The sequence below is a fragment of the Lichenostomus cassidix genome, chromosome 3, assembly GCF_008360975.1.
Source record: "Lichenostomus cassidix isolate B80296 chromosome 3, HeHo_3.0, whole genome shotgun sequence".
Lineage (NCBI taxonomy): Eukaryota > Metazoa > Chordata > Aves > Passeriformes > Meliphagidae > Lichenostomus > Lichenostomus cassidix.
The window spans coordinates 44,785,924-44,812,914 of NC_139483.1; the positions used below are offsets into that span (position 1 = coordinate 44,785,924).

Consider the following 26,991-nt stretch of genomic DNA (forward strand, 5'->3'; position numbering starts at 1 on the left):
TAATTGGCAGAAAACAAGATTGCTGAAAATTGCTGATATTATAAGCTTTCCAGTGAAACTCTATTGGCTTTTGCTTCCATGCTGTACAGCCACTTGGCCTGGAACCCGCCTCTTGCCGTTCTGCCCATCATCCGTGCTTAAAAGTACAGCTCTGGGATCAGATCCTCATGCAAGCTTTGTAGCTCTGGCCTTTGTGTTTAGCAAAAGAGAAACAATGAATTAATAGGAATAGTTGCTGTTGATGGGATGGTGGGTGTTCCTTGTTCTGCATGTGCTGTTAACCCAAGTTGAGCAGCATATCTCGTGTTAGAGGTGTTGGCTTTGTCTGCTCCCTGCTTACATGCAGTGCTCTTCCCTACCATCCACCTCTGCAGTTAATTTTGGCTTGTGGTGGATTTTTGTGTTTTGGTAGAAAATGCACATTAGAGTCCCGCATAAATGAAACAAGAAGGAAAAGAAACTAGCTCTTGAAAAATACTGTTTTGAGAAAAGGCCAGTGCATACAACCGTCATCATTAAACATCATCAAAAAAAAATATGAACCCTGAAGTCAGCTGAAAGGCAAAGAATCGGCAGAATAACTGCAAATGAAGTATCTGAGCAAAAGTCATTGCAGTGGTTGTAAGAGAAGCTCTTGCTGGATGGTGACAGTGTGGAACAGGCTCTTTTATTACTGTCTTTTTAAAAGTATGCTTTAAAGACCAGTGAAACTATATTCTGAATAAGGAACATTCAGTTTTAACTTATTCAGTGTCTGATTGTCTTTTGACTTTTCTATTTTTTATTTCTTCTTAAGATCTTGATGGTTATGGCAAAATCTTTCATCAGCCTGTGGTATAATGGACTACCAGTTGGATGATATACAGTCATCTGAAACATGAGATATACTTCTCCTCTTCCGTGTCCATGGTGAGTTTTGCTTCTGTACATATCTATTAAATACTTCAGAGAAGGAAGTAAAAGTTTTCAGTGACCCACTTTGGATGTTATTCCCATTGTTTTCATGTGGATTAACCTAGAGTTGTCAATTTAATAAATACATAAAACCAATTCTTTTTTCGTAGGGTGTTTGAAAATGTTTTAAAAACTTAAGTTCAAAAATAATAACTGTATAGAACTTTTCTCTTTTTGGATGATTTTAGAGCTGTACAAAAATCCTGATACACAACTTGAAATGTTCTCTTTCCCTTCCACTTGAAAGGATATTCACCTTCATGTGGTGTGTTTTAATTCAAATTAGATTCCAACCAAATGTTCTTTTTGGTCAGACACATACCACAATGTATTTAAGAATAAAATAAGTGTAACTGTGTTACAAATTACTATAAAACACAGGTATAAAATTAATTGGAGAAAATGCTTGGAAATATTTTTTTTCAGTTTTATTTTTGCAAAGCTTCTCTATTTTGTGCCTACAGTTAATCTGATTATAGTATCTGTGAGCACTGTTAAGTATTGTATAATCAATAATATTGAAAGCAAGTCTCCTCATATTATAATTGAATTATTGCTTGTGCCCAGACCTACAGTAATGAGTCCAAAACACTCATTGTTCATTTGGCTAAATGCATTGACAAACCAAATCTGGGTATCAAAATGTTCCACTGACTACTCCTTAGCACACCAGAAACTGTAGCCAAGTCTCCTCTCCAAAAATCAGGTTAAGCATTTGAGGTTAAAACCTTCACTGTCTCACTCTTCGCCTTTTTAAAGGTTTATATGTGGCTCTTATGCAAAAGTTTGGTTATGAATGATACTGAATTGTCTGGAGTAGTTGCCTATTCACTGTTAAGATTTGCCTGTAAATGTTTGTTACCCTAAGTTTGTGTCTAGTATTCAGGTTAGAAAAGATATGATAAGAAAGTTATCTTTCTTTTTCTATTTCTGTTCCAGATTCTAGAGTTCTTAGAAGCATGCAGAAGTAGTGAAAAAAGTAAAGAGAATACAAGAGGCAAATATTAATTTGCCTAACGCAATAAGGCATTAGTGAAGACTGTTCTTACTATATGTTTTAAATACTGTAATGAACTAAGATAGAAGCAATGCAGTTTCTAGAGGTGTGTTTGCACTTCATAATAGAAAGATGTGTTTAAATATCCCATTTAAGTGGATAGAGGTGTTCACCAGAAAATCTGGTTACTATTATTTTCGGTGAAAATGGGCATTTACACAGTGAAATGGATAGCTATATAGCACATATTCTCATCCTGTGGAGGGCATTTTCTGCCTGCTTCTCTGTTACCAATTTCAGCTGGCTTTGCATTTCGCATTATATGTCTCCCAAGTAGTAACCATACAACTCTGAAACCAGGGAGCCAGATAAATAGCAAAGAAAGCATCACCTCACATGTTTCCGCCTGCAAATACTGAGGGGAAAAACCTGATAGTGTTTGATGGGTTATCCAGCACCTGTTGGTTCTGCAAAGCATTGCCCTGGCTATTTATTGAGATCTGCATTGTTCTCTAACCAGGCTTTGTATTTGCCAAATTAGCAGGTTTGCTTCAAAGACTTGACCTTTTCTCCATTTCCTTTTCAGCAATGTGCCATACATTTCTGAGCCTGTTTTTGCATCCTGAGTGTACACTGATTCATCATGAAATCAGGGCTTTGTGTCAAGTCTGATGGAAAAACTAAGTTTAAACAGAGAAAACTGTCTATCCTGTATGTGTCAATACTGCAGGATTCTGTCTCATTTTGCAGAGATTTGCTACACTACTGTCGGGGTTTAACCCTGACTAAACGCCAGGCACCTCGACTCTCTCTTGCTGCAAGAAAAAAACTGCAAAAATACACACCAATCTCGTTAGTTAAATGAGATAGGACACTGGTAGGAGGACGCACGGAAGAAAAAAAAGGCAAACAGGCTCCAAACTTAAAGTTGCAAAAAGTGATTTAATTACCTAACAGAGTTGGAGGATAAAATGCAAGGCAAAAATAAACCTTTCATACACTATTTTGTTCACTCACCCCCCTCCCTCTTACGAACCCATTTTTATTCACCCCCTTTCCTCTTTTTAACCAATAAGGCCAGGTAGGAAGGCAGAGTGTGGGTATTTTCTCAGTCTACAGAGCAGGTCCATAAATCTATTCATTACCACAATTCTTCTACTACAAATACTCTTTATCTCTACTTACATCTCTCTCTCCAGACAGTTTTTTCTGCTCTCACCCCCCACACTCTTAAGAAGCAGTCTCTCTGCTCACCTCCCTTCCCTCTTTCCAAACCAGCAACACAGACAGGGGGCAGGGCAGGGGTTTGTTCTCTGGTCAGTCCAATCAGGAAAAGAAGTTCTCTACTTAGCCACGGGGTCTTTTCCCACGAGAGACAGTCCTCTGGGAACTTCTTTGGCGTGGGTCCAATCTCACGAGCAACATCCCGCCCGAAATTCTGCTGCAACATGAGTCTTTTTGTCCATAAGGTGCTGTGCACACTCTCCTGAGCTGAGGCCAGGCTGCTTCCATGCCAGGAGCAAGGCCTTTCTCTTCTTTGCAAGGCCTTTGCAGTTTTAACTCTTCGATGAGACTCCAAACTGGATCACAGTCTTTTCCAGGCATCCACATGCTCCTCTGGCGTGGGCTGTGGGTGGATTTCTGCACTCCTGTGGACTCCATGGGCTGCAGGGGGAACCTGCTGCTCCCCCCATGGTCTTCACCACGGCTAGCAGAGGGTTTTCAGCTCTGGCACCCGGAGCACCTCCTACCCCACCTTCTTCACTGACCTTGGTGTCTCCATGCTGTTCTCCCTCACATATTTTTACCTCCACCTCCTCCTCCTCCAACTACAAAGAAGTGCGTGCCTACTTTGTTTTGATTTCTTCTTAAATATGTTTTCACAGAGGCGTAACCAGCACCTCCAATTGGCCCAAACTTGGCCAGCAGCATGTCCATCACTTTCAGAGCCATCAGAGATTTACTCTGCTGGACTTGATGTAAAAACTTCCAGAACTTGCACTCAGGACACACAGGAGCCATCTTTGTGCCACTCCCCACCCCTCAGACACCTCCCCAGGCCTACCACAACAGCTTCATGAGGGGTCCAAATTTCTCCCAGATGTCAAAAAATACTTTACTGATGTTTTGGGCCAATCAAAACTACCACAACTACGTTGCAGCATTTATTCCCTGTGCCCATCAGCAGGAGAACAAAATCCATTACAAACCACAGTGTTTCGAGGCCAAACTTAAAGGAAATGAAAAAAGAAAATAAAAGGTGTGATGACATCTTAAATTGTTTAAGGAATGTCATCATCCATTGTCCGGATAATTTAAAAACCACTGTTTTGGCATTCTTAATTGTTAGAATTTTTCCTCTTTGCAGTCAAAATCTTCAAGCAAAGAGGATGTGCCATGTGTGAGAGCATCCTCATCCTTCTGTCACTTTTGTATCCACTCAAGGCTCACATAAGCTTTTAAATGGTTGGTGAGTTACTCCACTGCTTCTTTCTTTCAAAGGAAAGCTAAGGTGGGCATATTTTTGGATGATTAATCCTAGGTAACTTTTAGGTCCTCAAATTTTCTAGTAAGCATTTTGCATGTCTTCTCAAGGTAGGTATCCAGAATTAAAACTGTGTAATTGATTACACTGTAAACCAGGCTGCTGTGCAGGTCAGAAGTGCAAGCAGGTGGGAGAGGTGGCACAACATGCAGTGATGCCATTTGTCTCCTCCTGTCAGCCCAGTCACCCCGAGAATCACAAAAGGACAACATCTGGCAGCAGATTTGCCTAGCACTTACAGAATAAGTGGCTGAAGTAAACAAAATTCTTTGGTGAATCCCCAGAACTCGTCTGTTGTCACCAGGAAGGAGCCAAGAGAAGTGGTGAGGATGCGGCTTCTGGCATCTCTTGGCCTGCAGACTTGGACAAAAGCAATGTTGGCCAGATCACCTGGACATGTAATTCAGTGTTGTGGGTCTGCCAGTGTGAGAACATGAACCAGAAAACTCAGCTGTGGATTGTCTAAAATAAACCACCTTTCCCTTCAAAATGGTATCTCACTGAGTTAGTTGCACTAACTTCATGCAGCTCCACAAGGTTTAACTGTGAGGAGAAGAGCCACTGCTTGCTGAACACCACAAGCAGTTCATCATTGTACAGCACTGCTTCATCACACACCATTTAAACACTTCTAGCTTTCCAGGAACCTCCTCTATCAAATTGATAATGGGTTGGATGGTTCTGTAAGTTCTGTACTACATCTTGGTCATCCACTGGAAACTTTACCTTCATGTCAGGAGTATAAAAAACCCAAACAAACCCAAACAGATCTGAAGCACTCAGTATATTCTTGTATTGTTAATGAGAAAAAAAAACCCAACCTGCTAGATTAACAAAAAAAACAAAACCAAAGAACAAAACAAAACAAAAACAAACAAAAAATATTATTTTACTAGCAATTGCTTTGTTTTTTTCCCCTGACAAAACTGGCAAGCTCTTAGTCTTTTGCAGAAAATGGCTGCCATTGCTTTTTTACAGTAGCACAGTAGAAAAGCTAAAATTTAAATATTAATAATTGAATATATTTTCAAGCAAGCTTGCTTGAGCTTTTAACCCAGCTTTTTCTTAAGAGCCTGTTGCCGCTAAAAGAGTATAGAATTTAAACACAGCAGTAACATTACCACAGAACCTCCTGTGATTCCAAGCGGTTTTACAAAGTTACTATTTTTTTTAAGTGCAAAAACTCACAGAAGTAGTTACTTGGTACAAATAATTCATGAATCCAGAGGAAAATTATGCAGGAATTCAAAACTTTAGAAAGTGAAAATATTTTCTCCATTCAGATAAAGAAATTGCTTGCAGCAGTTCATTTAAAGCCAATTCATGTCACACTCACATTAGAAGGATGCTCTTTAGGAGAAAATAAAATGACACACTGATCCATTGACTAGCTCATTAATCAGGACATGCTGATAGAGAACCATTAATCAAGACTCCCTACTAATAGAAAATCATTAGAACATGGCACAGCAGCAGCAATGCCTCTTCAGTCACTGGGCCTTTCTTTAACCAATACCTAACCTTCAGGCTAGTTTCTCAGTAGCTTTCAAAGCTTCTGTAACATAATTTATTCAAGACTCTTGACACAGTGCAGTCCTTCAGTATCACAACATCAGCTTGAAAAGAAGTACATAAAGGTGTAGGGAAACAAAATGAAAAGGGAAAAGGGGAGTTCTTACTTTATTTGCATGTACTGAAGCAGCATTACAAACCTAGACCTGAAGTTTTCAAGACAAATGTTAACATTATTTCTTTGTTTCTGTCTGTTAACTGTAGGAACATCAGTTCAGGATATATCTCAGTAGGACTGTGATTACATTCATAAATAATATATGCTTCATTTTGATTCTTTAAGTGTACCTGCCATGCCATGTACTCTGTCATCCAAACAAAGCCCATGATATGTTGGGACAGCATGACTAGCAGGTGGCACAGCTGGATGGACCCAGGTTTCCTGAATCCACCTTTGTGAGCTCTGATGGAGCAATGCTCTAAGCGAAATCAGTGGCAGTCTAGAGAAACCTGGACATTTCCACAATAGGCAGAAAGTAATTGAAATAAGTAAAATTGGTTTTAATACTTATTAATGATTCTATACAGTTAAAATGAAGCAATTCAGTTACAACACCATCTCTACACTGTGAGGAGACTTCAGCACCACGAAACTGAAACAAAAGTTCAGAAGCAGAACCAGAAAAAATGCAAGCTACCATTGCTTTACAGGAGATTTCAGTACCTGATTTTTGACAGATTTTTTTGAATTGAGAAACTGAAATAGAGGGCTAGACTTTTTCCATGTTTTCTTCTCATTGCCTTTTTTTTCCTTCTTTCTTTTCCTTTTTCTTTTGTTGTTGTCCTTGAAAGCATCAAGATATTGGCAATTTGTTAGCTTGGCTAGAACTATCTAATTGAGATCAAAATATATCAGTGCAGATTTTCACAAGTATATCAGTCACAACTTCTGATAGAATAACTAATGCTTGTAGATAACAAGATTCACCTTTTCAGACTCTCTGGTTTCAGTGAAATGCTAATTGATACCCTTTTTTACCAGAAAATTGACAAAGTTGGGGTAAACCAGCTCAAATCCTGAAAACTTTAAGGAATGTTTGCAGTGGTGTTTCTTTTGACAAAAGCATTTTGAATATCCTTCTCTGCTTTTTGTAAAACTATGTAATACTTTGTCTTACCAGCTTTCCTCTCATTTTATTTCCCTTTGTATTATACAGCCTACTTGAGCTTTACATAAACATGCCTTCTAACTGTATTTTATGTGATTTGAGTGCATTTTACAGTAGTTTGAAGCTACTAATTTGGGCTATACATTTCTGTATATAAAGAGTTCCCTTGGGAAATTTTAATTTTTCTGCTATGTCATTTGCTTAAATGTGTCAGTAAATAGATTTAGTATCAAAAGTAGTTCTTTTCCATGCTAATGCTAAGGAAACAATTCAGATACTTCAGAATACTGATTTTGAATAATTTGGAACCAATGGCTTAGTGAGATATGATATTCATTACTCTAAGAATTAATAAATGATGCTATAACTTAATTTTGTTTCCTGTATGTCATTAACTGATGTATCTTTTGATATGGGGTGTGTGTATATATATAAATGAGCACTTAACTAAAAAGATGAAATAATAGTTTAAATTATACAGAGGCACTTTAAAGGAGAAGTTTGGGGGGGGGAGGAGAAGAGCAAACTCGGAAAATAAACTCATTTAAAATTATGTTTTCTTTTTTAATTGCAGCTTTATCTGAATTCTGAATCCATTATTATGTATCTCTTATCACTCAGTTCTTTATAATAAAGGTAGGATTCACCTGGTGTTTCTAAGTTGTCAAGGGGGAGAGGCAGGCAACTTCAGAAGGCAATTCTTGTCTTACATCTGTCTTAAATACTTATAATAGAAGGGGATATATTACCCTTTGGGTAATTGTCGGTGCAATGCAGTATTGTTACTTCCTGTTTTAAAAACCAAGGCCAAGATAAGCCCGAAGAACCCAATATTTCCTATAATTCATTTTATTTTGTTGGAGCTGCAGCAATTGGATCACTGTAGTGACCCCACTTTTTCAAAGGGATTGTATATTTTAAGTACACAAAAGGAACCGTTGATAGGAACTCAATGGTTTGACATTCACAGAAATAAAATACTTTCCATTTTGCATGCTACCTGATGTGTTTTTTATATATAAACAGAATGGTAAATTTATTGAAACTTGGACTTTGTTTAAAAAAAAAAACATTGTGAGAAGCAAGACTTTTTGAACCATTTTCTACTAGTTACTGCAATATGTTTATTCATCTGTAGTAGACAGTCTTCATTTCCTCTTCTAAGTGAAATGGATGTTTTGATGCTCTGTTAAATAGTCACTGTTTCAGCAGAGCAATGTGGGCATTTTAGTGGTGTGGAAAATGTTTCCCATTGGAGAATGTATAGATCTGTTCAGGACTTAATACTTACAGTCCAAGTTTCACCTTCAGTCAAGTGAGGTTAACGGCCTGACTCCATTATACAAGACTTTCTTGTGCAGTTCTGACTAATCAATGCCAAGCTTTAAAGCTGAAACATTTTGAGTCAGAGATAACACAAAGGTTTCAGCCGTTTGTACTAATAAAACAAACTGTGTCAATTTGGGTTATCAGCCAGATTTCAGCTTGTATTACATCTTGTGTTAGAACTTTATAACCATTTCAATTATATAGTCTCTCATTCTCTAATTCTTCCTGAAAACTGTTTTGTTGCTTGGCTCCAGTGAGCAGCTGGTGTGTTCCCTCCTCCAGGTGACTTTCCTTCAAATGTCTGAAAGAAATTATTCTCCTCAGAAATAGGTAACACCACAGGTATTTAAAATATCTCATGGTCCACCTTTTCCTGCCTGAAAGATTGTTGATATTTTGTCTTTGCAATATTAGAGAAAGGAGAGATAATTTTTTATGTTAGGAAAATAATTTTATATGCTTTATATGCTGCCCAGATACATAGCTATAAAAGCTGAAGGCTTTTGAGAAGAGAGGATTTGTGGGTGTGATTATATTTAGGGGAAAGGAAGTGAAGGACCTCCCTCAAAGTGATAAATCCTGTGAGAATCAAGGCATCAAACTTGCCAAGAACAGCCTGAAGCAACACATTAGCATCTACAGCAGGTGATGGCAATGAGTCTGAAAAGCTCAGATTAAATGAATTTAGGTAGTGGTGTTAGAAAATCAGGTCTCTAAAGAATAGTGCTAGTTACTACGGAAAGTTGTTCTTGCCAAAAGAGGTTTGGAGGTAATTTAAATTGCAGTGCAAGACAACTTTATGTTGACTCCAAGCAAAGTCATAAAATAATAATGTGCATGATTTAGTTCTGAATATGAGTCAGCTGTGGAGCAGGAATACTCACGGAGTTTCTTTTGTTTGGGAAATAGACATACTTGAGCCGATTCAAACACAGTCTCACCATATTTGTTAAGTTCTAATATAAACTTTTAAAACCAGAAAAACTAGAGCCTGGGCAGAAACGATTCACAATTTTTATTTTTTTTTAATTAGAAGTTTAAAGTTCTGTGGCCTGTGCACAATAGGGAAGAACACTTCAAATAAATAAATAGAAACCTTGCGGTGTATGTAGAAGACACAGTTTAAATCTCTATGAAGTATATTGACATTGAGAGTAAGCAAAGTGTAGAATTCTTAAAAAAAAGGTTTTCTCTCAAGATGGGAAAACTTCTTTGTTGTATTTGCACGTAATCTAGTTGGGCAAAAGAGACAGATAACATCTGGCTACTTTTGAAAGGATGTGGCTTTGGGAAGAGGTGACTTAATTTCTATGTTTAGGAGGGACAGGGTTGATGGCACCTGGGATGATGTCATCCAGTGCTGCCAGTCTTTTGTGGCTGACACAGGTGGAAGACAGAAGGAGCATGTAACTGCAGGGCTATCCCTGGAGGGCTATGTGCATCCTCTCCTATTACAAATGTCTGTAAACCCGAGCAGTTCCTAAGATTAAGGCTAATTCAGCTGTTCATGAAGAGTCATTGGTATTTCAGAGGACAAAAAATGCTGTCATATTATCATCACCTCATTGAGTATTATGAGACTGCTAACATTGCTTTCCCCCTCCATTTGGTTAAAGAAAACTATAAACCATACTTGTAAACTGTTTTATGCAGCTGCTGTAATACCACATTTCTGTGAGCCGTATCATTGTTGACAGAGTTTTTGATTATGTTTGACTTTTATTTTTGCTCCCAGTGTTCTATGCATTTTGGATTGAATTCGTGATTATACAGTGTGTGTTTGCTGATAAGCTCCTAACTGTTTGAAGGACTGAAATGAAGCTTTTGCTTTTCCTCTCCTTTTCCTCTCCCTTTACTTGAATTTGTCATGTAGGAGAAGAAAGTCAAAGCAAGACATCAATATTCATGTGCAAATTTGTCAGTATTTGGTTATTCCGCAGCAAAGAATGCTTTAGTTCGAAGGTGTTGATACAACAGATTTAAAAAGCTGCCTGTGCTTTGGCTGGACTAAATTATTGGAAGAATTGATCTCTTGTTTTTTTCAAATTCTCTAATTTACCCTTAAGGTTTCATTTTCCTGATGTGATAGGTGAAAAATCACTAAGAGGAGAATTTTTTGTTTTGATTGACCATCCTAGCCAGGAACATCATTGAATCACCAGACTTGAGAAGAGGTCATTCCATGCTGCAGCTGAATGTGGTCCCCCTTTCCCTCCTCCCCTGTGTCTGAGCCCCAGACAGCACAGAGGTCACTATATCCCAGCAATATTTTGCCCATCCTTACCCATTCTTAGGAACTGTGAGTTTCCAGGAAGTTCTTGAAAACTTAGTTTTTTCTAAGTTCCTCAAATTCATGTTAATTTTTTGCAGTGTCCCAAAATAATTTTAAATTCTGTGAATGCTTTTTCCGCCACAGTAACTAAATCCGTGCTGCTTTTCCAATAAATTAACTGTAAAACTATGTTGTTTTTCTCAGAGAGGGTTTTTGTGTTATGTCAATTAAAAAACAATAAACCATCACCTTTACCCCCCCCCCATTTAGTAATGGTGGGGATTACAGTATAATGAACTCCTTATCCATGATTAACTGACACAGTGGGAATCTTCATGTGCCACCCTAATTGTATCAGGAATTGCACTAAGCATAAGAAGTAAGAGCTTCAAAGTGCCTCTATTTTGGTAAAAGAATTTTGCTTCCAAATATGTGAGCACCTCTCTGTTGGCTGTAATTCACTTAATTTCTGCAGAGAATATAGTCCCCTAGCTCCACTGAGAGGATGGAGGTTGCTGTGCACTGGCACAAGTTCAGTAGGGAGAGGCTGTCATTGTTTCAGATGGTCTCAAGGTGCAGGAAAATGGAAGGAACAATTCAAGAAAACAAAAGGCAAAGATTACAAGGCTAGCCATCATGAAACTGTAGCTGCCCAGCAGAAGGTGACATGGAGGTTCCAGAGACAAGCCCCATGACATAGTGTCGTGTTATGACTTCAGACCTTGTAAATGTTCATACATGAAAAAATGAAATTAAGAAAATTATTTCAAAGTTAGAGAAGCTGACTTTTTCAAGAGGTTACTTCACTTTTGTGATAACCACAGAAAATTTGTCAGAGCTCTTTTGTGGTGTCCTAAGGTTTGGCAGATCCCTGAGATCTGGAGAAAACAAGAGTCTCAGTGTGATAAGTGAATAACTAGCATTGTGTTTATGTTTTCACTACATATGTGGGGCTTTCTCTCTATTTACTGAGTGTATGGATTCCTTAAAATACATAATCTGGGAAAAGAATGGGTGAAATTAATTTTGAATGTCTGTAACACAGTGGAAAACACATGCAAATCATGTTTAGTAGTTTAGTAGCTAGTTTGTGTGCTCTTGTACATACTGGAAGTATAAATAGAGCAGAAATCAGGAATAACGGGAGGAGGGGGGAGTGCTTCTTTGGAAATCTCTGTGTTAGAAAGTAGGTCAAGCAGCTTCAGTCACTGTGATGTTTTGTTTATGAGGGAAAGGACAAAATGAAAATAATTTACTAGCAATGCTTGGGAACTGTCACCATCTACTCCTTGATGGAGTGCAGGTAACAATAAGTGGTGTGTGAGGGTACAAGTTAAATTAGCTGTATTAATTAGCTGTCTGTGCTCTATTCTTTTACCTGCTGTGAGTCTTTTCTAGACACGTCTTGTGGGTCATAAAAAATATACAAAATATAAGCAAAGCATTTGACTCTGCTGTATATATATTTATTTAGGTCTGGTTTGTAACTACTTGCTCAAAGGTGCAAACTGTTCTGATTAAATCTGCTTGGTTAATCTGGTGTAGAGTGGTGGTAGATGTCCCGACTTCTTTATACGTCAACATGAAGATTTTGTCATTTCCTTAAATTTGAAAAGGAGAACTTAATGCATGTAGACTGATATCAACTGGTAAGGAATGATTTCCAGAACTTTAGACAGAGGAGAAACTGGCAGTGTATCAAACAACCTATTAATTAATCAAATTTAGATCAAGTGGAATATGTTGATGTTTTTAAATTATGCAGCAATTCAGCTTCTCCTTTAGTAAAACTCTGTAAATATTCTTACAATTTGCTTTTCAAACTGTGTCTAATCGGATCTGGGTTAATGATCTTTTAAAATCAGGTCAGGAGAATGGTTACTATCCTTAGTAGTGTGCTTTGGACTGTCTTGATCAGTTGAAAATCAATTTGGAAGTAACCCTTATTTGTAGAAATGAACTCTTCTCATATAGTTTGCAGAAGGAATTATAGCAATGTGAAGTGTAAGGTATGATACAACATCTAGCCTTTGCTTGTATCCATGTGTGCTGAAATCTCTTCCTGGTGCTGATGCCACCACCAGCAAAATGAAATCTATTGGATTCATCAGCTATGCTACTGACATGGTTAGTTTTCTTTTCTTAGCCCACCATCTCCTCGCTTTTCTTCAGAGGTTGGGACCAGCTGTCTGCTGGTGTACCTGCCCAAAATCTGGTCCCTCTCTGCAGTGGTGGCTACACCCAGCTGTGTCACACAGGAGGACAGAAAGCCAATCCTGAGCTGTGCCATGCCGGTGTAGCTTAATGCAGAGCTGCAACCAAAGAGCTTAAATGGTACCTTGAAGGTGTGGTTTGTAACCTGACTTTCTGGGAGTCAGGGAGCCTGGGCTATGTGCCGTGTGCAATGCAGAGGGATGATGTCTAGACTTGGCGCTGCTCTCCAGCGCAGTTCCTGTCCCCCTGTTTGCCAGTAAGGCCTGATTGCTTGTGTCCCTCACTCCTCAGCTCCTTCAGTGGTAAAGCACTTGAAGTATTTTTCCTAAGTCAGATTGGGCTTGGGTTTGTTTCCTGTTTGTAGTTAGTGATTTGGCAAAATAAGCATTAAATTGATGACCGAATGAGGTTTACAGTGGGCTTCAATAGGAATAGAAATTCACCCTTCTTTCTTTTCTTTCTTTTTCTTATTGTAATGGACCTCTTCAGTATTTACTTAGTTCTGACTTAGTCAGGTTTCTGCTTTATCTTTGACTCTGCTTCTGTACAGAATGAGATATCAGACTGTGTTTTTCCCCTTACTTATTTATGGATCTAAACTGATGATTGCTTTGTTTGTTTCCACTAGTTGTTTTTCAAATTGTTTTGGCTTTTATTGAGGTGCTGATTTAGGGCTGGTTTGTTGGGTTTCGTGGGTTGTTTGTTTTTTGGTTGGTTTTTTGTTTGTTTGTTTTTTGTTTTGCTTTTTTTGTTGTGGGGTTTTTTGGGGGTTTTTTTGAGTGAAGACCAACACTCCTTTAATGTGTTTTTAAATGTGACTCCTTAAATGTGAAGAAGTAATTTTATAACTGACGTATAAGTGTTGTTTAGGAGTTAGAAGGCAAGCTCTTCATCCTTAGTGCAATTGAACTATGCAGCAACCTCTGGAGTATAAATAATTAATTTATTAAATGAGTCATATGACCCTTTGCTGTTGAGCATCTTGGTCTCTGAAGATCATCTTGCTTGATCTGTATGTGTACCATCAGTGGTTCACAAGTGGCTTTTAGGAGTGTTCCTGCTTCAGTAATCTATCAGAGACCAGCGCGATGTGTGATGGCATAGCAATGTAACAGGACTGTTTCCTTCTCAGTCAAGTCAAGCCATGTCAGAAGAACAGCATTATTTTTCCTTAAAACAAGCAAATCGAAAACTTCCCAGCTGCAGCTCTTCTACAGAGCAGCCTCAGGCATCAGAAAAAGCAGAACAGATAGTATGGTATCTCAAACTGAGTCTTTTTCTACAAGCTGTCAGGATTTAGTAATCTAATCTTTTGTGTTGATGAGAACTGATAGAGTTAAGCATTACAGGATAGGGCCAAGAAAAAAGTTATAAACAGAGGTCTCGCAGCACTGGGCAAGTCTATTGAAATCATCCTTCTGAACAGTGCACATCATAGCTGCCACAGTGACAGAAATGGCTGGCAACATTTCAGCACCTGAAAGGCATTTAAAGAGTCTTGGCACAAAAAAAAACCCCAAAACCAAAAAAAAAGCAAAAAAACCCAGACATAGATGTTAAAAAGGAAGATGTTAAAATATATTGGTTTTTTTTTCTTGCAGATTTGAAGTATTCTTGCATCTGACAACAACCTTCACTGAAGGTTGTTAAGCATTGGAACAGGCTGCCCAGGGAAGTGGTAGAGTTACCAGCCCTGGAGATATTTAAAAGACATGTAGATATGGCACTTTGGGACATGGTTTATTGATGGACTTGGTGGTGCTGGATTAATTGCTGGACTTAATGACCACAGAGGTCTTTTCCAAACCAGGCAATTCCTTAGGTTCAGGGATGGTGGGTCAGTGCCGCTGGGCCCAAGTACCTGAGAGACATCCTGTGTCCCAAGGGCTGGCATGAACTGTCACCTGGAACCTGGTCCTCAGGATCCTGTCCCAACTTTTCCTTTCAGCTGCAAGATTTTGTAGAGATACCAGAGGTCTGAACAACCTCTGGCTCAGATGCATGTTGTTTGAGCCTTTCATCAAGAAGCCCAAAGCCTCGAACCAAGTTTCTTGATCACTGTTGCTCATCAAACCTGGTAAAACAAGTGAGAATTTCACTTGGGGAAAGGGTGGGGATATTGTATATGCCAGCAGTTACTGAAAATTTAAAGCTTTTGTAATGAGACTTTTCCTTTCTTTTTAAAATTTACTTTTAATATAATAGTGTTGAAGAAGCTAAAATTCTCTCAGCTGCAGTGGTGGAGGCATTACAGTTTTATGTGCTGCAAAGTCAAGAACAGAATGTTGTTGATCTCTTAGTTTAAAATTCCTGTTCTCTAGTTTTAAAGTATCATTGATACAACAATTTGCTAAGTTCTGCTAGCAGTGCTTTAGAGCTGTGACATTTTGCATTATAAAATACTGCCTGCAGCAGGGGGTTATTTATTAACTCATCTCTCTAAACTGATAACCAGTGCAGAGGTTGTCACTCAAGGTGCAGATTACAATATGTAACCAAAATTATTTAAATTGTTTCTGATGTGTTTGAGCAAGAGATACAAAATATGCCAAAATTAATTTGTGATCTCAAAATTAAAACCAGATTTGTTTTAAAATAAAAAACTGATGTATTATGTAACATTCACATTTCAGAAAATATTATCTTAATAGTGTAGAGTAATAGTTTATTGTTTTCATCTGAAAGATAAGTAAAGATTTAGGTATGCAGATAAAAGTGGTCTTGATGTCTTTTTTTTTTAATCCTATCCTCAAAGCACTGAGTCTACAGACATTTTCTGTAGTCTGTAAAATTCAACTTTTTTTTTTTGTCTACAACTTGACACAATGTAATTTTAACACTGAAATGTTAATTGCCTTTTCAGGGAATAATTAATGCAATTCTATTGCTTATGCCACTGTAAAAAAGGAAAGAAATTTGCCAGACCTGGGTAGTTGTTCAAAGGTGGTGTAGGCTTGAACAACTTTGTGAAGAGCACACACATATCCTTCGTGGCTCAGAACCCTGCCAGCTGGACAAGAATGGAGAACATCCTTCAGGTTTCAATTTCTGTCTTTCTTTTTGGTTTTGGTGTCAGCAAATGCTGTTGCTGAACTTTGAATGCTCACAGCATTTTCTGCAAAACAATTTTCTCATGCTTGTCAAATTTGGGAGCATACCTGAGGTATGAGTGGGGCTGAGAGACCTCTCTGACACTTTTAATGCCTTGTAGAACATCTTGTCTACCAGGATAGATTTGCCTGATTCAGGGAAGTAATTTTGTTAGTTTTAAATAGCTTTGCTCATTTTTAATATAGCTTCACGTTTGCAAGGCATAATCTGGTCCTTTCCATACTGTGACTTTCTCTCTGAATTTCAGCAGAACTGCTCATGTGTTTAAAATAAAACATGTGCCTAAGTGCTCTGGTGGCCAGGGGCCAGAATACTCAACATGATGCAGGGCTGAGCCCTAAATGCATGCTAATTTAATGTATAGTCTTCTCTAGCCCAGGAAAAATCAGGATTAACTCTGTAGGAAGTGTCACAGAAGTGTGAGGAAAATATCTCCCTACATGGAGGGTAGCTTGGGCTCCTAGCACATGCAAGCAACAGAGGCAATGCCAATGCCTTTTCAAGTTGTATTCAAATGAGGTGCTTTTTGTGGGTAATGAATTGGTCAGTTAATTTTCTCATCTTCATGTTTGAGCTTGTTCTGCCGCTGAAAAGTCTCTTATTTTTTCGCACATTGTTGACGATGGCATTAATTTAGCCTTCTTTCCCGTTATAAGGCTTTAAATGCCTTCACATTAATGTCTAATAAATGTAATTTGTGGTTTAATCTGCGTATTATTGCTGCTGAAGAAGCTGCAGAGGGAGGCAGGTGGGAGATCTTCATTCTCTGTCTTTTCATTTACGCAAGAGAGACATTCTAGGATCCTTATCAGTAAAGCAGTTTGTGTGGGTTTTTTCCCATGGTAGCAATGACATAAAGTGGGAAATACTTCAAACATGCATTTTGGAAAGTATTCTTTGGTAACTAAGTCTTCAATATTTAATTTCATGCATATTATGTTTTTCTATCAATATCTGTGAGGGAGATTTTCCTGTTTGGGGGATAGGTGAAAGGTGACCTTTTAGATTATTATTATTAATAGCTTTCATTACAATAAAATATGTGTTGTTTTGGATAAGATACCTAGAGACAGAAGGGTGATATTAAGTAGAGTGTAGTTAATTTTCTTTTATTGATCACTGAACTCCCAGTGGCCTATTCTGTTGCTTAGTTATCCAGTCTACTCATGGCCAACTTTTATTTTTCTTCTTTTCAGTCAGCTAGTTTTACATAAATCGTCATAGAGCATACTGAAGAAGCTCTTTTGAGCTGTTGCTTTCTGGAGGATATTTCTTTCCTCATGGTTGCCAATGCTGGCATGTTGAACCAGGGTTATCAGCAATCTGACTGGGCTGAACAGCTTAGCCCCAGTGCTCAGGAATCTCCAGGGCCACATTTAAAATGCTACACAAGCGAGATTCGGGAATTGTGTTTACTGTCAGTAAAGCATGGGAAAGGAGCAAGTGGCTTTCCCGTCTCCTGAGGGGAATTTTTTAGCTTGTTGACAGAAAATTAAATTATGGGTCTAGGAGAAAAATAAAATGGAGTGTGTGGAACTAGTAAAGCTTAAAAATATGAAAGCCAAGATGTATAAACAAACGACTTTGTCATGGGGCATGCTTGGGGCTGGAAGTTGCAGAATGGGACATGGAAGAGGGCCACAGCTGAAAGTCTATAGATTTTGGGTTATTTTCTCAGAAAAACTCAGCAAAAAACCCAACCAACCAACCAGAAATATTGCAGTCTCAACTGTGGTGATGAAGTGTTATAAATACTAAAAAGACTCTACCGATTCAGGGTGATTTGCAAAGGGTTCTCTGTAAAGGATGTGCAGCTGGTTTTTGTTCTGTGTATGGGACTATTTCCCCCTCCACCTTAATAATTACTCTTCAGTCCTCAAATGAACTTCCATACAGTCAAACATTTTCGTTTCCTAAATTTCCTTTGGCTACTGTGTCCGATAGATTGTCCTGCTGCCTTCAAGCTATTGTCAAATGGCTCAACACATCTTTGTTCCCCCATCTATTGCAGTTGGTTAATTCCAAGCAGGTTTAATTGTGTGTTTCTAGTCAAACATATACTGGCATCTGTTAGTGCAGGGTGCTTATGGTGAGTGAAAATAAACAGAGCATACAGTTTGCCTCTTCAGATATTATAGGTAGTGAAATAACAACTGTTGAGGCAGGTTTTGTGTGGTTTTTTGTGCTCTCTGCAACATTTTGTACTTTCCAAACATGCTTATGTCTCCACTGTATTTCTGAAGCCTATTGATTGCCTTTTTCTTCCTCTGCACCCCTTCAGCAGAGATCAAATCCCTTATTTCGGCAATTTTTTACTTATTATTTTTATTTTCACTGAAATAATGGGGAGAAAAAAGTAATGTATGTGAACTCCAGGGATATTGGGAGAAAATTTTTATCCTAGAGTGGTAATAAAATACAGGATGAAGAAAAGTTGACAACGTGAAAAATAGAATAAAGGTTCAAAATGGTGTTTATTAAACGTTAAGCTGTTTTATGGATAGATGTGACTCATGCTTGCCAAAATCTACTGGTTAGGAGGTAAGAAACAAACACATTCCTGTGTCTAGGGAGATCTTCCTGTTTGTTGTTCAAGTAGTCCTTAACAGATATTATTCTCAGCATGAATAGAAGTTGACACAGAGGTATGCAAAAAACAGTAAGAGCTATTATTGTTATATTTGCACTTCTCAGGTGTGCAGAGCATAGCTCAATCTTCTCTAGTTGTGTGACTCTGCTGAGTGGGTTATCACTGCCCCTACTCAAAAGTTGCTGCTCTCTGTCGCAACTCTTTGTAGCTCTCTGTAGTATGGTGGTTTTAAAATATATTTATTTCTCACTGAAGTACCCTCAAACACCCTACCCTACAAGATATTTCAGGATACATGGTACTGCAGTACTGGTTTTACATAATATAAGAAAATAATAAGCTTTTTCATGGTTTGTTGATATTTATTATTTGAATAGTCAGTATTCATTACCATTAAAGAATATGTAATTAAGAAAGAGTAAGGTGATGCTTGTGGATATAAGTAATCCTACAAAAGAATGATTAGGAGGATTGCCAGTTGCCTTCTTTTTATGAAGCATAATAACAGGCTTCAGATGTGTTCTTGCTGAGCTCCCTCTGAAGAAGCTCAGCATCCACAGAATAATGATGTCAGAAAGTGGTTTGTGTCTCTACTTGATTAGCTCATGTCACTTTTGTCTCTTTTCTGAATTTGCTGTGAAATCCTTCTAAATCCTTCCATAGCTCTGTATATGCCTCAGCCTGTTCTGTCAAATCACAGGGGATGGTGCTTATAAAAGCATCTTGCTGAATTATCTGGAGGATCTCTGGGGTTTTTCTGCATGCAGCGTGGAGGCATGCTGAGCCCAAGGAGGGACAGGGCTGATGACAAGGAAAGGCCTGTCCCTTGGAGGGAAGGGGCCGCCCCTGGTTGACATCCCTCCTTGGAGGTTACTAGACAAAGCCTCTAGTCGTGTAGGAGGAGATTCTGATCCTGTGCAGCCACCTAAGTGCTGCTCATGGCCATGGTCCCCTTTTGTCTGTCCTGGAAAGATCCTTCCGAGTTGCTCTTGACTGGGTGCTCTGGGAAGGGCATTTGGTTTCCTCTTTTCAGCAAATTGCAGGATGAACTCTATCCTGGACTTAGAACAATATATTCTGAAATGGTACCGGCAAGTGTTCCTCTCACAGCCACCCATCTAGCAGCTCTAGCAGAAAGCACTTGTAGTAGCCTGACTTTGCAATGGAAGTTACAGAAATTTGTGAAGGACCCTCATCATTGTTGCTTTGTGTCAGAACACTTCAGTAGGCTACAGTCATTGTATGTCCAAGCATGTTGCTTTTTCATTATGGTAATTCTGGGAGATCTGTTCACCTCCAGAGGGAGAAGAAATATGGGTATGTGACAAAAAAGAAAAATCATGTTTGTTTTGGAGTGATACTAGAGATGCAATTGTGAGGAGATATTTCCATGAAGTTTGAGCATCTGACCTTTGAGCAAGTGACTTTCTATCTGGTCAAGTCCTTGTGCTGCGGTTATTTTACAGAGCTTTATTTTTTTTCCTTTTGTTCAATGAAACAGGACAAAAGAACTGAATCAAAAGTAACCTCCGTCCCAGTCCCCCATAGATAAATAAATTTACCCTTTATAATATTGTTCCAGCAGCACAAAAGGGACAGATAACGTTAAGTAGTGGTATTCAAAATTTCCTTTGTTTTCTGCAGGCTTCTGTGGTTTTTTTATCTTGTATTGCTACTTGTCTCTGAAAATAACAGGCATAAATGTTTTCTAACAATGCATCAGCAGCTTATTCTAATTTCTGAGCTCTTGGGATGAGTCCTCTACCAAATGTTTGGAGGGGAAGAAGTAATTTTAATAATCTATGTAATATTTCTCATAATATATCACTTCTAAGAGAGGCAAAATCTCTATTACAGAGATAGTTCTAATACCAGTTAAAGTTTAATAACATCTAGAATGAAACTCTCTTATCCTTTGAAAAGTTACCTGTAAATGTTCTTTATACTAATTTGTCATTTTCTGCTGCAGAAGAATAAGTATTGATGAAGTGGTGAATCCTTATAAAGTCTTTTCATGGCATGCTATCTAAAATGAGAATCTTGCAGTCTGCACTAGGGATCAGGATAATATAGTCTGTGACTAAGCATTATGGAAACTTCAGATTTGCTTACAATCTTTGAGTTCAAAGCCTTTAACTCTGCGTGTGATTGTTACCTTAGCTGATTATAGACATGTGCACATTCACTGTACATAGAGCTGAGTTCATACATCACACTTAAATTAGGCACTGAGCAGAACTTAGGCATCCAGCACAAAAATGTCCCAAATCCTCAGTGAAGGATAGCTGAGAAATGGAGAGCTGAGGCAGTCCAAGTCCGCAAGGAGGCATGGCAGGACTCCAGCCTCCTGCCTGAACTTTCCATTTGTGTCGAGCAATGAACAAAATAGCTCAGACCTCTTGCAGCTCAGTGTTACAGCAAAGAGGCTGTAAAAGAAACACTAGGAATCTGGGAACTAATTACAGGAGCACTTCTGCACTCTGTTCTGGGGGAAAAAGTGGAGGAGGAGAGGTGCCATTATGTTCAGGTACAAGTGAAAAGGAGTGGGGAGGATGGAATGTTCAGCTTGTTGAAACTCCTACAGATTAAAAGTCCCTGTCCTTGCAAACTAATTTGGATATTAAAAAAAACATTCCATAAGAGTGTTTATAAGAATAATAATTCTCAAAAGAAAAGTTGGAGAAATTTAATAGACCATTTCTATATAAAGAGGGAGAAAAACCATCACGGAGATGCAAAATTGTCATCCCAGGACAGAGAGGAAATCTGGATGCAAACTCTCGCTTAAAATCCACTGTATTCTGAGACACACTGGGCGAGCTGTGGTTTGCTGCCCATCCATGGGTCCCTTGACCTCCTGAGGCTCTGCAGCCACCTACTTCAGGCACCCCCAAGCTGGCACAGGCTGCCTGCTGCCTCTTTTCCCCAGAGCCCTGGGAATGCCCTCACTCAGGAGCAGCTCAGCCCAGCTGCTTGGTGCAGGAGAGGTCAAGGGAACTACAACCAATAAAGGGAAACCTGGAGCCTGCTCTTCACATGCTCATTGCAGAAAGCAATAGCTTCTTGCCTCTCCTACCTCTGAAGTGGTAGTCTGATGGGCACTCTCTCTAATCCTTTTCCCATTCCTCACCTCTGCTGCACTCCTTTTCATCAGTCAAAATTTTGCAGCCATGCACTTAAAAATAAAAAGCAAAATTTTTTTATTTAACTCCCTTTCAGTCTTCCTGTTCTGTATTTTTTAGATTATATTAGAAAGCAAATAGTCTCTTCCAATGCCAGATTTTCTTTTCTTTTTTTTTTTTTTTTTTTGGGGTGTGTGTGTGTATGTGTGTAACTTTGCTTCCAAGCCTAGCTGTGATCTTCAGCAGGCGCTCTGTGGAATCCCAGAGATGAAAAGCCTATGCCAGGCAGCCAAGCACCATATCTGTCTTTCAGAAACAACTTCCCCTGAAAAGGGGCAGTGGCTTTTCTCCTGTAGCCTGTGTATCAACTCTTATACACCTTCATCCTCGAGGCCTTTTCCTTTTGTGTCATTGAGATCATTAATTGATTTCTGGTGTCTATTCTGTTAGTCCCTGGGCTTTGTCACTGTTGTGGTGCTGCCCAGGCACTTTTCTGCAGGCTGTGACATCCAAGCTGACTTTCAGCTGCATGCTGTCGCTGACTTTCATTTTTCTCTTCATGTAGTTGTAGAACTTTGCCAGACAGCTTGGATATTTTTATTGTCATGTAAGTGCAGAAGGGAATATCCTGATAGGACAGATCCAGAAAAATCTTTGTGACAATTTATTCAGACATCCAGATGCATTGGTCCCAGATCTTTCTTTAAATATTTTTTTTTAGTTAGTAGTTGAAATAAAATAAAAAATAATGTTTAAAACATTGGCTGTTGTGTTATTGTGGATTTTTAAAATTGCTTTCTCTGCAGTTAAGCAGTAGACTTTGTGTTGACTTTGTCTTCCACCATAACAGTATTTTACTGGGTCTATTGGGGTTTTACTAATTACATATGCAATTAGGTTTGTTAGTGTAACAAGCTTTGACAGTAGTATAAAAAAAATAATTAGCAAGATTTGCCCTTACAATTACTCACCTTGACTTGACTGTGATTATAAATGCTGTGTAATACAGTGCATGTAATAACATTCAGCAACTCAGGAGGTACTTTCTGACCCCGCAAATTAATGATTGAAACTCTCTAATATTTTCTGCTTTGCATTGATAGTATGCACCAGGATTGTTTTTAAGAAAAGAAAAATGGGTTGACTTCTTGTGTGGCAAAGCAAATCTCAGAAGTATCTAAGCATTCTAATCTTTTCTCCTGAGGTTTCTTCCCATCCTCCTAGGTGTGGATGTCATAAGAAATAGTTCACCAAAACTTTCTCTTTAGGTAATGACCATGAATTACAGCATTGTACTGTACAAAGTATTACATCTCTGATCCTGAAATGAGTGTACAGATGAGTCAGTAAAATGCTGGATCATATTAATAATTTATCATAGGGATAATTATACAGGAAATAAAAGGGACAGAGAGGGCCATAGTCTACTTGCATCGTTTCAGAACATTAAGAGATTTATTATATGTCTGATGTGGGTTCTTAATGCAGCTTAGAAACATTGGTCTGTAACTGTGCAGAACACCTTAGAGAACTATTAACACAGCCCATAAAATACTGAGAGACCAGTTACTTATTAAAGGTCTGAGCATCAGGGAGAAATGGTGCAGCTTTAAAAGTTTTAGTATGGCTAAACAGTGAAATTTTAATTAAAAAAACCCAATTACTGTTAAAGTCATTTAATGCTGGCAATCAGCCTTGTCAATAAGTTGTGTACTTTTTCACCAGTACATTTCTTATTCCCAAAAATCACTTTTGGGTGAGAATGAGCACAGAATAATACTATTTTTTCTAGAAAGGTGGGATAGGCTTTCTGCTAGTTTCCACAGATCCAGATTTCATTCTGGCATCCTCATGCAGACTGAAAAACAGTGTAATAATCAATAAAAAGTCCTGTTGTGTATATACAATACCCTTACTTGCGTTCTAAGTGAGCATGAGGATCATTCATAGATTGAAGCCAGAAGGGAAGGTTGAAATTATAGAAAGCTTCTGACTGTAGCAATATCCTCAGTTGATTTCAGATGAACCAGAGATATTTCCCTACCTCCACCAGAAAACGTTTTAGACTCCCATTCCACCCTGTTGTAACTAATTTTGATTTTTGAACTTGGTGGTGGTGAATCTTAGTGTGACTACTAATGAAGCATCATATTGTCCAACTTGTTTGGAAGCAGGGCATCTTGCACATCATGTGTGCTAAATGCTGTCACTGAGATGACAGGACCATTTTGGCGATGGTGATGTTTTTGTTGTGTTTTGGTTTTTTTTAGAAGGAGTAACTGTACAAACCAATCGCTTTGCCCCTTAATCTTTATTTTTTAAATTAAACTTAGAAGATTAGGCTGACCAAGGCAGGTGAGGATATCATTAATTCTATTTAATTTTAAATGCTTGTTTTGATTTTATTTTGATTGCCTGTATAGTGAAAATACTTTTTCTAGGGAAATTACTGACAATACCAAAATTGAGCTTAGTGGCAATTCCTAGTCACTGAGTCTGGTCTCTCTCATTTCAGGTCAAAAAGCAGGTGGGTTAATATCACTCATTTTTTCATTTTCATTATAGCTCTTGTTTCCCAGTGTTCTATGTCATGTTTTAAAATCAGTCACTGGAAGCAATGTGCCCTAATTTCTTCAAGCCTTGCCGAAGCCTTGAGACTGAACTTATGTTTTCTTTGCATGGAATTGAACTTGATACAACAGCACGAGACAACAGGCTCTCTAGGCACATTTTTCTTAAAAGATCTCACCAGAGACCTGGTAAGGAATTACTGGGGCAACTCTATCCTGCATGCAAAAGAGAGCAAGAATGCATAATTACCTTCAGCTGTTTCCCATATACACCCCTCCACCTTCCTTTTGTTTAGGCTCCCTGCCCTGCCCTGAATACTTCCAGCACATCACACCAAGCAGCTGTGCTGGGCTGCTCCAGAAGCTGGTAGTTGCAAAGCAGCAGGGTGTGGAGTGCTGATGGCTGAGCTGTAAATCGTGGCTGGTCCTGTGCATCTCGGGGATGAAGAATGAATTTTAAACCAGGGTTTGTATCCAGATGTTTTCTCTCTCCTGGACAGCAGTTTTTACTATCCCTTGTAATTTTCCTTTCACCATAATAGAAATTCTCTATTAGTTTCCTCAGAATTTGCTTTTAGAATTGATGCTTATGGAGTGTTGTTGAATGTGTAAAGTAGTATGAGACAAAGCTTTCTGTTACTTCCATTGCATGCCATCACCAGCCTTTTAAGAGGTAATATAAACCATTTTCATTTGAGTGTTTTTTGTTTGTTTGAGAAGAAAGTTTATTGCATCTCCCTAAAGAGGTTAGGAAATAAGGGTTACTGTATCCATTTAAAAAAAAATTAGCTTAAAGGATAAAAGCTTTATCTGATGTAGAGATACTTTAATGCAGCTAAGCAGACTTTTGAAGTATGATAGACATTTAAACTGAGATTTTAAAATTGTTTACCATTGTGAAAAGCTTCTCTGATGGAATCATGGAAATGTGGGGCAGGGGAAATCCTTCTTCTTTCAGATAATATCCCTAGACTGAGTTATTGACATGTATTTTGTAAGAAATAATTGAATTTGTCACTGTAGAGAGCAGACATATAATAGAGCAGTCTCTCAGAAGAACAGGAATCAAAGAAGCAGTTAGTTTGAAGCATTGGAGTCTTTGTGCTCAGGGACATAAATGCTGACTTTATGCTTTGTTCAGGTTAGGCTGCATGGCCTCTTCTTAGCCAGTCAGCTTGATGGGAGGGAGGATGTGTGCAGGCCAGGGAAGAGTCTCTTTTCCCTCTAAAATTCCTTAAACCCAAACTTCTTTCCCATGTGGACATCCCTTACTCTCCCTGTTCATGGCTGAGTTTTTTGTTTATACAAATAGGGTTCATCCTCATTCACAGGCCTAAAAACAATTTCTCTTAGGCCTAGGAACAAGTGATGTTTTCAAAGAATTGCTCCCTTGTAGGACCTGTTTCAGAGGTCTTTGCAGGGACAGCCAGCAGCACTTGCTCCTCTGAGTGAGAGTGGAGCTTCTGGGCTGGCTGCTCTCTGGGCTCCTGCCAGGCACACCCTGGAGGGGAGATTTGGTCAGGAGGGGCTGGGGGGAGCAGAAATCCCATGGACATTCTGCCCTGTTTGCAGCAATGGTTGCTCCACTGCAGTGCACCAGCTGCTGTGTGCCACACCACTTACTGATATCACTCTCTGGAGACTGATGTGTTCAAACCCCAGGAGACAAAGAATATTTCTGGGCATATTCCACTCCTTCCCTTTTTTGTTTGCTTCACACTGTGAGTGTGAAGCACTTTTGATAGAATTCTGCTGGAAGGAGCCCAAACATATCACACAGGACAAGCTTTTGAAGAGATGAGAGCTTTCCTAATGTGTTCAGTAGTCAGGGGTAGTTTAAGGGAGTGACAGTTCCCTTTGATGTCCTAGGCTCCAAATGTTTAAGGCCAGTGTTGCAGAAAAAGAATAAAAGGCTGGTAATATAGTACTTCATTCTGAAATCATAAACTGTGTAAAGAAAACCTTGAAACTATAAGGCTTAGGAAAGATAAATGTTCACACCTCAGGAGAGAGATTATGAGTTGTTGAAAAGAACCTGAAAAATCATATAATTCTGTGGTTTGATATTTTAATCTGCATATCATAGAATGTTTTTGGTTGGAAAGGATCTTAAAGATCACCTAGTTCCACCCCCTGCTGTGAGCATGGACACCTTCTACAGGTTAGTCAGAGCTCCATCCAGCCTGGCCTTGAACACTTCCAGGGATGGGGCATCCACCACTTTTCTGGGTAACAGGTTCCAGTGCCTCATCACTCCCACAGTGAAGAATTCTTTCCTAATAGCTGATCTAAACTGACTTTCTTTCTGTTGAAATCCATTACCCCTTGTTCTGTCACTCCATGGTCTTCTAAAAAGTCCCTCTCTGGCTCTCTTGTAGGCACTCTTTAGGTACTGGAAGGCTGCTCTAAGGTCTCAATGGAGCCTTCACTTCAGGCTGAACAATCCCAACTGTCTCAGCCTTTTCTCATAGGAGAGGTTCTCCAGTCCTCTGATCATCTTTGTGACACTCCTTTGGACTTGCTCTAGCAGGTCAATGCCTTCCTTGAGTTAGGAATCGCAGAGCTGGACACAGTACTCAAGGTGAGGTCTCACAAGAGCAGAGTAG

At 38.8% G+C, this 26,991-nt stretch overlaps 1 protein-coding gene across 5 annotated transcripts in view; it reads left to right on the plus strand.

Moving 5' to 3' along the window:
* Window positions 1-26,991, plus strand: part of CHRM3 (cholinergic receptor muscarinic 3) — a 255,006-nt gene that overhangs the window by 78,544 nt on the left and 149,471 nt on the right. For 2 of the 5 annotated variants that reach the window (XM_085055545.1, XM_085055551.1), the window contains exon 2: window positions 797-909. In XM_085055545.1, the coding sequence (XP_084911671.1) occupies window positions 878-909 (32 nt within the window). In that variant the 5' untranslated portion in view covers window positions 797-877. Of the gene's footprint in view, window positions 1-796; window positions 910-2,537; window positions 7,690-24,718; window positions 24,852-26,991 lie in introns of those variants that run through there. The other 3 variants (XR_014850852.1, XM_085055548.1, XM_085055546.1) reach the window with 3 other exon arrangements.